The sequence below is a fragment of the Felis catus genome, chromosome D1 (genome assembly GCF_018350175.1).
Source record: "Felis catus isolate Fca126 chromosome D1, F.catus_Fca126_mat1.0, whole genome shotgun sequence".
NCBI classification, from domain to species: Eukaryota; Metazoa; Chordata; class Mammalia; order Carnivora; family Felidae; genus Felis; species Felis catus.
Window position 1 is genome coordinate 30,771,634 of NC_058377.1, and position 12,687 is coordinate 30,784,320.

General features: G+C 39.2%; 1 protein-coding gene across 5 annotated transcripts in view; it reads right to left on the bottom strand.

Moving 5' to 3' along the window:
• The window catches only part of NCAPD3 (non-SMC condensin II complex subunit D3), a 66,218-nt gene extending 54,424 nt beyond the window's left edge, over positions 1-11,794 (bottom strand). For 4 of the 5 annotated variants that reach the window (XM_045038544.1, XM_023239309.2, XM_023239310.2 and 1 more), the window contains exons 1-3: positions 11,656-11,794; positions 9,370-9,524; positions 7,717-7,879 (exon numbers count right to left, since the gene is read on the bottom strand). In XM_045038544.1, the coding sequence (XP_044894479.1) occupies positions 7,717-7,879; positions 9,370-9,524; positions 11,656-11,719 (382 nt within the window). In that variant the 5' untranslated portion in view covers positions 11,720-11,794. The remainder of the gene's footprint in view (positions 1-7,716; positions 7,880-9,369; positions 9,525-11,655) is intronic. The other variant, XM_045038545.1, reaches the window with a different exon arrangement.
• Positions 11,795-12,687: the final 893 nt, after the last annotated feature.

The window sequence follows — 12,687 nt, forward strand, 5'->3', positions numbered from 1 at the left end:
ATAATGGCATACAGCTACTGTACTACTGTCATAATTTTATAGCCACCTCCCGTTCATATTGCAATGAGCTTGAATACTGTGGGTACCCACTTAACACCATTTGATGCTAATCATCTCAGTATAAGCAGATTGTCTCTACAGTAAACTGTGTATTGCAGGAAAAAGTGATCTCTCGCAGTTTTTGAGTATTTTTCACTGTGTTTAGTCTAGTGCTGCAAACTGTGAACAACACCATGGAGCCCATACGAAGTGCCACTAGTGAAGTGCTCACAAGAAACAAAGAGAATTCACGACATTACAAGGAGTAGCCTGACTTCGGATTCTGTCTCTCTCCTGCACTGACAGCACAGAGCCTGCTTCGGATTCTCTGTTTCTCTCCCTCTCCGCAACCCCCCTGCTTGTGCTCTCTCTCTTTCTCAAAATAAACATTAAAAAAAAAGAAAAGAAAAGAAAGTGCAGCTTTATGTGGGTGTAGGATTGTTATTAGAAAGCTATACCTATATGATTCAAGAAAAAGCAAAGTCATTATATGACAACTTAAAGCAAAAGGAAGGTGAAGGATCTAAAGTAAGAGAATTTAATGTCAGCAAAGGATGGTTTGATAACTTTAGAAAGAGATTTGGCTTAAAAAAGTGTCATGATAACAGGAGAAACAGCTTCCACCAACCAAAAGGCAAGCAGACAAGTTCCCAGACACCTTTAAGAAAATCACTGAGGAGAAAGGACATCTGCCTGAACAAGTTTTTAATGCAGACAAAAGTGCCTGATTCTGGAGAAAAACATCACAAAGGACATTTATTAGTTGAGGGAGAGAAGCAAACACCAGGATTTAAGGTAGGAAGGGATAGGTTAGCTCTACTGTTTTGTGCAAATGCAGTCAGGTTTATGATCAAGACTGCACTTTTCTATATAGCTGCTAACCCTAGAGCCTTGAAGGGAAAAGATAAACACTAGTTGACAGTCCTTTGGTTTTAAAACAAGAAGGCCTAGATAATGAGAACCCATTTTTTGGATTGGTTCCATTGATGCTTTGTCCCTGAAGTCAGGAAGTACCCTGCCAATAAACGACTGCCTTTTAAAGTTCTTTTGATATTGGACAAAGCCCTTGGCCACCCAGAACCCCATGAGTTCAAGACAAAAGGCAGGGATCTACTTGCCCCCAGACACATCTCTAATACAATCTCTAGATAGGGAGTCATAAAGACTTTTAAGGTTCATTACACACAGTACTCCATGGAAAGGACTGTCAACCCTATGGAAGACAATCCTGACAGAGGGCACACCATCGAAGTCTAGAAGGATTACACCACTGAAGATGCCACTGTTGTTATGGAAGAAGCCATGAAAGCCATCCAGCTCCAAACAATAAATTCCTGCTGGAAAAAACTGTGTCCACATTTTGTGTATGACTTCACAGGACTTATGACAGAGCCGATCAAGGAAATCATGAAAGAGATTGTGGATATGGCAAAAAAATGTGTGTGTGTGGGGGGGGGGGGGTTCAAGATATAGATCTTGGAGAAATTCAAGAGCTAACAGGCACAACACCACAGGAATGAACAGAAGATGATGTGCCTCTGAACCAGTGCCAGACAATGAGAAAGAAGACACTAACAGGGGTGCCCGGGTAGCTCCAGTCAGTTAGGTGTCTGACTCTTGATTTCATCTCAGGTCATGATCTCATGGTTCGTGGGATGAAGCCCTGCTTCGGGCTCTGCACCAATAGTGCAGAGCTTACTTGCGATTCTGTCTCTCCCTCTCTCTCTCTCTGCCTCTACTCTGCTCATGTTGTCTCTATCAAAATAAATAAACATTAAAAAAAAAAAAAAAAAGAAGAAGTGCCAGAAAACAAATCGATGTTAGACAATCTAGCAGAAGGTTCTGATCATTTAAGACTGCTTTTCACTCCTTTCTTTTATTACATGGACTCTTCTATGATATGGGCACTGAAACTACAACAAATGATGGATAAAGGATTGGTACCATACAGAAACATTTTTAGAGAAATGAAAAAGCAAAAATTCAGACCAATTACAATGTATTTCTGTGAAATGACCCTGTGTGTACCTCTCTTTCCACCTCTGAGACAGCAAGACCAACCCCAGCTCGTTCTCCTCCTCCTCAGCCTACTCAACATGAAGACGACGATAAAGACCTTTCTGATGGTCCACTTCTACTTAATGAACAACAAATAATCATCATGCTGTACAGTCAGTGATCTTATCTGCTGTGCATGTGTTATCTTTGTGTGAACATCTAATAAGTGTACAGCAAGAACTATACAAGGTGTTTCTGTGTTCTCATCATCATTACCTAAGTATTCACGGTGTAGGACACCATGTGCAAGATTTGAGTAGAAGTGGACAGCCTATTCTTACATAGGTATAAGGTGAGTGATATTTAACATAAAATTAACAATATGTTAATTTTCTTACTGTTTTAGAACTTTAGGGGTACCTGGGTGGCTCAGTTGGTTCAGCATCCAACTCTTATTTTGGCTCAGGTCATGATCTCATGGTTTGGGAATTTCAGCCCCATGTCAAGCTCCACACTGACAGTGCAGGGCCTGCTTGGGATTCTCTCTCTCCCTCTCTCCCTGCCCCTCTCCTGCTCGCTCTCTCGCTCTCTCTCAAAATAAATAAACTTTAGAAAGAACTTTAGTTTCAGGGGAGCCTGGGTGACTCAGTTGGTTAAGCATCCAACTTTTGATCTCAGCTTGCGTCATGATCTCATGGTTCGTGAGTTTGAGTCCTACACTGGGCTAACACACTGTCGGTGCAGAGCCTGCTTGGAATTTGTTCTCTCTCTCTCCGTCCCTCCCACTGGTCCCCCATGTGCTCTCTCACTCTCTCTCTCAAAATAAACTTAAAAACAAAAAAAAAGAACTTCAGTTTCAAAGAGTTACATTACTATATAGTATCTCTTTTTCTCTGGTAACTGAAGAAACTGTGTATCAGCCTATCATCACAGGTGGTTTTTTTTTTTTTTTTAATGTAACAATGTTTCCAATGCAGCATTATGAATACAGCTGTAATACTGTATGCCATAAAAACTTCATAATGATTCGTTCATTAGTGTATAGCCCAGGACCCCATGAACTAATCTTATACTACACTACCATAAAGCAATCATTTTGCTGCTTCTTATCAATGCATGAATCGTTATACCTATAAATAAATATGAATTCCTTTTTCATGTTATCTTTTTATTTTTTTGTCTAATGTTAATAATACATATAACACCTAAAGTGTTTTGTATCCCATAAGACAACACTGATATAGGTACTCACAGCAAGACAATTCATCTTGTAAAGAAATAATGTAAACTTATGGTACCGATAAATACAGTATAGTACTGTAATGTGTTTTCTTTATGATTTTCTTTATAACATTTTCTTTTATTTAGCTTACTGTATTGTAAGAAAATAGTATAAAATAAATACACAATAATATGTGTTAATTGACTGTTTATGTTATTGGTAAGGCTTCTGGTCAACAGTAAGCTATTAGTTAAGTTATGGGGAGTCAAGACTTACACAGGGATTTTTGACTGCGGGAGAGGTCAGTACCCCTAAGCCCTGTAATAACATTTCAGGATAGTCCTCAAATATTTGGAAATTGGATACACTATTAAATAACTCAGAGGTGTAAGGAGAAATCACAAGAAAAATCAGAAAACTGCTTTGGCTTCAATGATAATGAAAACAAATCATCAGAATTTGCAGGGTGCAGATAAAGCAGTACATAGGGAAATTTGCCAGATAAGAGAAGTAAGCAAGAACAAAGATCTAAGCAACCACCTTAAGAAATCAGAATAAAAGCAAATTAAACCAAAGTAAGATGGAAGGCAATAAAAGACCAAAATCACTGAAATAAGAAATGGACAAAGAATAGAGTATAATCAATAACATCAAAAGTGGTTCTTTGAAATGATGAATACAATTAATAAACCTCTATCTACAGGGATGAAAACAACAACAAAAGGAATACAAATTATCAATCAGACATGAAAGAAGACATATCACTACAGATTCTGCAAACAAAAATATTTCCAAGCAAACTGCATGCCTACATGACTTCATTATTGAATTCTACCAAAAATTTAAGGCAGAAGAACAACCAGTTCTTCACATACTTCCAAAATATAAAAAAGGCAAGAACACTACCCAACTCATTCTATGAGACTGGTATCCTGAAACCCAGGCCAGACAAAGGCATATCAAAAAAAGAATGCCCTTTATGAATACAGATGCAAAATCTTCAATAAAATATTAGCTAACAAAATCTGACAACACATAAAAAGGTTATACACTATCATCAAGGAAATGCAAAACTAGTTTAACATGAAAATCTATCAACATAATACATTCTATTATTGGAATAAAGAACCACAAGACCATTCCACAGATACAAAAAAGCAAATAACAAAATCTAATATCCTTTCATAATAAAACATTCAACAAACTAGGAACAACAATCTCATAAAGGTGATTCTTACAACAATCACAGCAAATAACATATACTTAAGGACAAAATACTGAAAGTTTTCCTTCTGAGATCAGGAACAAGACAAGATGCCCACCTCCTGACTTCTGCTCAGTACTATACTGGAGGACCTAACCAGGGCAATTAGGGAAGAAAAAGAAATAAAAGGCACCCAAACTGGAAAAGAAGTAAAATTATGTCTACTTACAAGCAACATAATCTTATATATAGAAAATCTTATTAGTAACAATAAATGAGTTCAGCAAAGTTGCAGGGTATGAGATCAGTAATAAAAAATCAACTGTACTTTTCTGATTTACAAAAGGCAGAAGACCTGAATAGACAGTTTTCCAAAAAAGACATACAAATGGCCAACAGGCACATGAAAAGAAGTTCAAAAATACTAATCATCAGGGAAATGCAAATTAAAACCACAATGAGATATAACCTCACACCTGCCAGAATGACTAAAATCAAAAAGACAAGAAATGACAAATGTTGGCGAGGATGTGGAGAGAAAGGAATCCTCATGCACTATTGGTGGTAATATTGGTACAGCCACCATGGAAAGGAAATAGCACAGAAGTTCCTCATAAAATTAAAAATTGACATACCCTACAATCCAGTAATTCCACTACTGGGTATCTATCCAAAGAAAAACACTAAATCAAAAATATAAATGCACCCCTATGTTCACTGCAGCATTATTTACAATAGTCAAGACATGGAAGCAATCTAAGATTCCATCAATAGATGAATGGATAAAGATGTGAGATGGAAGTAATGGAATATTACTCAGCTATAAAAAAGAATGAAATCTTGCCTTTTGCAACAACACAGATGGACCTAGAGGGTATGTGCTAAATGAAATAAGTCAGACAACGGGAAGCCTGGGTGGCTCAGTGGGTTAAGCGTCTGACTTTGGCTTAGGTCATGAACTCGTGGTCTGTGAGTTCGAGACTCGGGTTGGGCTCTGTGCTTACAGCTTGGAGCCTGGAGCCTGCTTCAGATTCTGTGTCTCCCTCTCTCTCTGCCCTTCCCCTGCTCACACTGTCTCTGTCTCTCAAAAATCAATAAATGTTAAAAACAAAAAAATAAAAAAGAAATGTCAGACAAATATCATATGATTTCACATATAAGTGAAAACTAAACACAAAACAAACAAAAAAAGCTGAAACAACCCATAAACACAGAGAACAAACTGGTAGTTGGTAAAGGGGAGAGGGGTTGGGAGATGGGCAAAATGGGTGAGGGGAAGTGGAAGGTACAGGCTTCCAGTTACAGAATGAGTAAGTTATGGGGATAAAATGCACAGCACAGGGAATATACTCAATGGTACTGTGACAGCATTGAGTGGTGACAGATGATAGCCTCACTTGTGGTGAGCATAGCATAAGGTACAGACTTTTCATACAGACTTATCCAAACACTATATTGTACACCTAAAATTAACATAACGTTGTATATTGACTATACTTAAATAATAAATAAGTAGATAAATTGTACTTCTACACACTACCAGTAAACAATCTGAAAATGAAATTGAGAAAACAATTTCATCTACAATAGCACGGAAAAGAATAAAATACTTAGGTATAAGTTTAACCAAGTAAGTGTACGTTGGAAAGTATAAAATGTCATTGAAACAAATTAGAGAAGACCTAAATGGAAAGACATCCTGTGTTCATGGATCAGAAGACGTAATGTTGTTAAGATGGCAATACTCCCCAAATTGATCTATAAATTCAGTGCAGTAACTGTCAAAATCGTAGAAGCCTTTTTTTGGGCAGAAATTGACATGTAACTCCTACAATTCACATGGAAATAAAAGGGACCCAGAATAACGAAAACATCTTGAAAAAGAACACACTATGATTAAAAATTAAGTATCAACAGCATCCCAACCATAATCTAGAAACATTTAAAAACAGAAGGTAATTAGCAAAAACACTCTCTGGAAAGATGCAAGTAGCCAATAATGAACAACACTCTTTGCTTTGGCATAAATCTCAACCTTAATCAGAAGGATCTGCATCTAGCAAGGGAAGAGAAGAGTAAAACTGGGTTCCTAAAATCACCACTCTTCTGTGAGACAACTCAGTTCCAACTGAGATATTGCTTAGCAACTAAAGTCTTTAGGAACTTATTTCAAAAGACATGATTGGGAGCTTTAACAATAATATAAATTAATGTCCAAGGCTTTATATGTCTTTTTACCAATTCCCAATCACATGGAATAAATCCTTAACATTCATTACAAATGAACTTGTGTAAACTATGACAAGCAGCATAAATGCTGACTAATCTTGTGATTTTCTTGTCTATATGAACTTTAGGTTCTCCAGCCACATCTCCCTCTGTTCCAGCCTCTCTTACCTTAGGTTTGGGGTGTGTACAAGGGACTCCTTTATTGCGCACAGGAGGAACAGTCCCTGAGCGCTCTGACAATAAGGGAAGTAGAACAGTGCTCATAAATAGACTCCTTTCCTGTGCTTTCCTTCATCAAGCATTACTAGCTATTCTCATGTTTTCTTTATTAGAATGGTTTTAACCTATTTTTCCATATCTGCATAGGAGAGAGATATATATATAACACAATGACTCTCCAGCAGTCTTTCTCAGTCTGGACGGGCAGTCAGGAGATGAGTGGGTGGTATCAGGTTTTTATACTAGATGGTGGTGGGTGGGAATGGAGCTCTTATAGCTTGGAAACAAACCCCTTCAGCCTTATCCCTCTGATATTAATCGTATTAGGTTATAGACACAGCATATTACAAAACAAACACACTTAAAGAAACGAGGCTTGGGGCGCCTGGGTGGCTCAGTCGGTTGAGTGTCTGACTTCGGCTCAGGTCATGATCTCACAGCTCGTGAGTTCGAGCCCCACGTCAGACTCTTTGCTGACAGCTCAGAGCCTGGAGCCTGCTTCTGTTTCTGTGTCTCCCTCTCTCTCTGCCCCTAACCCACTTGCATTCTTTGTCTCTCTCAAAAATAAATAAACACCAAAAAAAAAAAAAAAAAAAATTTAAAGAAACAAAGGAAACACATTTCTTGAACACCTATAACAAGCCATGTATTTCACAGACTCACTGTATTTAATTTTTAGAACAACTCTATAAGATGGGTTGCCCCTGCCTCATTTTATAAATGAGAAAAAGAAATACAAGAGTTCAAAACAATGTAGAAATTTAAAACAAAAATATATTTATCTTATGATCAAATATATACATACCTGGTACTTCCAGCAGCAGAAAATAAAGCCCAGCAGCATGAAGGCCATACTGTCGATATTGCACACTGACACTTTTCTTATGGACTGTTTGAACAAAGTGATAGAACAATGCCACCAGTGCCCTGTGAGAAATACTGTTTTCAATGAAGAAGGTCCATATGCTCTGTGGGGAGGGAGAAACATAAAAGCCAATAATTAGAGAAATTGGAAAATCTCCTATTATTTAATTTTTGCAAGTATTTAGTACCTTATTTAAAAAAAAAAAAAAAAAAAAAGACCAACCTGGCTCCTAATTCTAAATGTTTGCTATCTTCTAAGGGATTGAAAAAAAATTAAAATGTAGTATTCAAAATTATAAAAATAAATAAGTACATAAGAAATTTAAATAATTAGATATCAAAATAATTTGGGGATAGGTTTGAAGCATATAGATTTCTGAAATTATCATAGCCAAAAACTATATTAAGACCTTTAGGATAGCCTATATTTGTGTTTACTCAAAGCAAAGAAGTTACCTATCCAGCTATATTAAATGTACTCAAAATCATTTATCACTCTAATTACTAAATGAAGAAATTAGAGCCGTTTACTTAAATGTAAATTTCTATGGGCAACGGGAACAGGAAAAGAAATACCTGAAAGTTTCTCCCTCAGCAGATTTCATAAGTAGCCAAGGTGAGAAAGGAAATATACCCTAGACTATAAACCACTATTTTATTAATTGTATCGTGGTTCCATGTTTTGCCAATTAAACACATGATAAGGAAACGGGTTATTTCTATAACCAAACAGCAGGGAACTAAATATGATTTATCCTGGAGTACCTTGAAAAAAACACAGGCCCACAGATGTTCAAGCAATCAGACCCTATACTTGCTGCTCCCCTGAAGACAGGGAAAATGGCAAGTAATGCCTTGGCTTAGCTACACTAGTTAGCATGTGCCACTTTTACGGAAGAGCCCATTTAAAATCCTGTCAGTACTCTGCATTCTTTCACCATGAAACTTCTGGAAGAAATCACCTCCTACCTTTATAGTAGTTACCTCCTCATTCCTAATGCCACTTCAGCTCCACCCCACTTCCCTGTAACTGTGACCTTACAGGTCACCAAGGATGATCCAATCACCTCTGAGGGGTGACTGTGCCTGCCCATGACCTCTGCAGCACGTGATACCTGGCCACTTCCTGGTCTTCATATCAACACTCTCCACATTCTGACTGTGCACCTATAGGTCACCCTCAACCAGCTTTTTTAAACTTGTCCTGTCCTCTTCTCTTCCTCCCTGACCTCATGCATTGTTGCACTTCATCCATCACCTTGACTCAGAATTGAGAGGACTCTATCTATTTTATTAAATCTTCACTTCTTTCCTAGTCTTCCAATTCACATTTCCAGTGACCCGTTACATCTCTCTAAGAATTTCCTAACAGAATCTCACATTCCAAAGCCTAAATCTGAATTTCCCCACTTGACTTAGCTATTAGCTACTAGGATTTTCTAACAGACGAACCACATTCTTTATGCTATCCTTACCATACTCCTTATGAACTGTATACTAAAAAGGCTAAGCTTCAGATTATAATGACTTTCATCTTCCACTTCTAACACCTAAAGATGGCTGGTTCGATTTTTTTTTTTTTTTTTTTTTTTACCTCTGTAGATCCATGTTCTTCAGTAGCAAAGGGAAAAACACTTTCATATAGTTTTATAAATGCATTCAATCCAGACTCTATGATTTCTGCTTCTATGCTGGGATCCAAAGGTTCGGTCTCTGTAAAATCCAGTTCCCACACTGTGTCCACCCATTCTAGTGGGAAAATGCAATGAAATCAATAACTTTTCTATCACAAGTAAAACACCAATCATTTTAGACACCAGGCACGTTCAAAAAGAAAAAAGGAACTAGTCATAATTCACCTAGAATTATACAATAGAAGTGTAGCATAATTAAACGAAAGCAGAAAAGGTTAAAAAATATTTTTTAAATCAGAACTGACAGCTGCTAAAAGATTGATCATCTTCTGAAATTATCAAGAAGGAACACACATTTTAGATATGACAGCCTTATGGAATGACACATCAAAACACTAATGATATGGCTACCCCATAAGTTCATTCTGGAGAAAGAGAGGTTAATAAAAGAATGCCTCAGATGTCCCTGTGTGAAACTCTTACAATCAAGTTAATAAACCCAAATAAAGCGTATAAGCACAAAGGGACATGTGAAACAACTGACAGTTTACCACAATTTAATTATTCATTCACTCTTTCCTAATCATTCTCCTAATACGATCTTCTTCCTAAAAACGTTCTATCTTTTCCTGTCTCTTTCTTTCATATATTCTCCCATTTATTTTATATGCATAATTTTAAACATATACCAGTATTTTTACTTTATTTCTGGATTACACCTACCCAAGTCTCAATGAAAAAAGAAAAGATCTGGTGTCAGGAAATGAAAAAATTCAGGGGAGCCTTGGTGGCTCAGTCAGTTGAGTGTCCAACTCAGGTCATGATCTCACAGTTCGTGAGTTTGAGTACATCAGGCTGCTCGCTGCTGTCAGCACAAAACCTGCTTTGGATCCTCTGTGCCCCTCTCTCTCCACCCCTCCCCTGTACTCTCTCTCAAAAAAATTTTTTTTTCAATAAATGATAGCTACTATTATTATTTTTACGATGGATCAGTGTTAAAACAGTAACAGGTATGTAAAACACTACACAGCATAACAGAAAATATTATGGGAGAGGTGGGAAGGATGACAGAGGTGGGAAGAATGATTCTGCTTCAATTGGATCTAAATGTGGGAGTTTACCAGGGAAAGAAATACAAAAAAATAAAAAATAAAAAATAAAAAAAATGCACCCCAGACAGAGGGAACTAAGAGAAAGAAAGTATAACCTGTTTAAAAATGAACAAAATAGTTATAGCACTCAGTCTTCGCGTGAAGGGGGAGAGTCATTATTAGTATTCAGCAGTTACTATGTGCCAGGTATTAAATTAATCTTCACAAAACTGTGAGGTGGATATTATTTTAATCCCCATTTGACATGTAAGGAAACTAAGGCTTAGCAAGGTTAAGCGTCTTGCCCAGTGATACAGAGATGGTAAGCTATGGAACCAATCCCACCCACTATTTTGACTCAAAAGGTTAAGCTCTTAGAAAAGAACACTGCAGTGAATGGTGAAAGCTCTTACAGGGTATGCCAAAGATTTGGTATTTATTTAACAAATAGAAGGGTAACATTAAAGGTTTAAAGACCTGACAGGGTGACGTTGGTGTTTTCAAAAGTGACCCCAGTAGAGATGCGGGGAATGGGCTGGAAGAGTTAGCATGAGAAAGCTGCTTGGATAATTCAATTGCATAGGTTGCCCATAATAAGGGCTTGCTGCTGGACAGCAGCATCAGGAAAAGGAGCAAGGAGGACCCGAGAGACATCTCTGAGGGGAGGACAACCGGTGGTTGTAAGCATCAAAGATGAAGGAAGAATGTTATGACTCCCAGGTTTGTGGATTGGCTGCTACCATTAGCTGGCTTCAGGAATCCAGTTTCACGCATGTGACGTTTGAGGTGCCTGTGAGACATCCATTTAAACCAACGAACATGAACTTGAGGAAATAAGTCTGAACGAAGAAATAGATTTGCTATGTAAAACCACAAAAATGGATGAGGCTGTCGGTGAAGATTTGCTGAATAAGCAAGGCCGAGAAAACATGCAAAAGAACTAAAAGACCAGACAATATAAGCCCCCCCCTCCTTTTTTTCGTTCCTTTACTAGGTTGAGCCCCTATTCAAGAGCTGGCTTGCCAATGCCCTAGAGTGCACAGACCTAGAGATCCCAGAGTCTGCCAAGAGGAGGGCCCCACCCCCACCCCAAGCCCGGGCAGAGGAGCACCGCAGTGCTCGGCCTCCCCGAGACTCACGGCCTCGTTTTCTCACCAGGGCTGAGATCCAACGGGCACCAGGGCTGCAGGCCACTCCCAAGGCCCGGCAGAGCCACCATTATCTCCCAAGAACCGGCTAGCCACCGCGGTGGTCAACTTTCAAAGCTCGCTCCCGCGCGCGCTCCAAGACGTTCCTACGGACCAATCACAACGTGGTGGAATTTCCCATCGACTAATCATAGCGCTCAGCCGTTTCCACTCTATTAACCAATGAACAAGGTATTCTTACCGCATGCGCAAAGAATGGGGCGGATAAGGGACTGTAGACTGAACCAAGGTTCCACGGGGTGATTTTTTAGGTTTCCCTTTAAGTTGGGGGGCGGGGGTCAATAATTAAGTTAAAGCTTAATAGAGTTTTTCTCGCCTTATATTTTTTAATGGGACGACTCTTTAAAGAGAATTTAAGACAGGAACCTTCGTGTATTAAATGTCACCTTTGCCCCCCATCAAGCGACATTTCCCGTGAGTGTCAAAGGGCTACCTTTACCCTGTCAGACAGCGATCGAACGTTGTATATATTCGAATGTGGATGGTAGCCTAACGTTTATCGAACTAAAACAATAAAGGAAAACAAACAAACAAAAAAGTACTCAAAGTGTATCTGCAGTTCTTTTAATTCTACCGGACGTCTGGCCCCAAATTCTGGCAAAACGCCGTAACTGCCATGTCAACTAAGGGAAAGGCCGGCCGCCCTTTCTACCACTGCACATGCGCTGTGAGCACACCTTCCGGCAGCCGGGTGGTGAAAGCTACAGAGGCGGAGGCGAGCGCATGCGCGCGGTGTCTTCAGCGCGTCCGGGCTGGAGACTGCGCCCCCCTCTGCACCTCCGCCCGAAGCTGCCGAAGCACCTCCGTGCGTTGCACCTCCAGAGGCCAGGGCTGGCTATCTGTGCTGCTCAGCGCCGCACCCCACCCGGTGGGCGTCTGTGGCCACGCACGCCAGGGATCTGCACTGCCCCCCTCCAATTGCATTGACCGCCCTCGCCCCTCACTGCCGCCGGCGGCTCGGGCTCACTGGACACTGGCG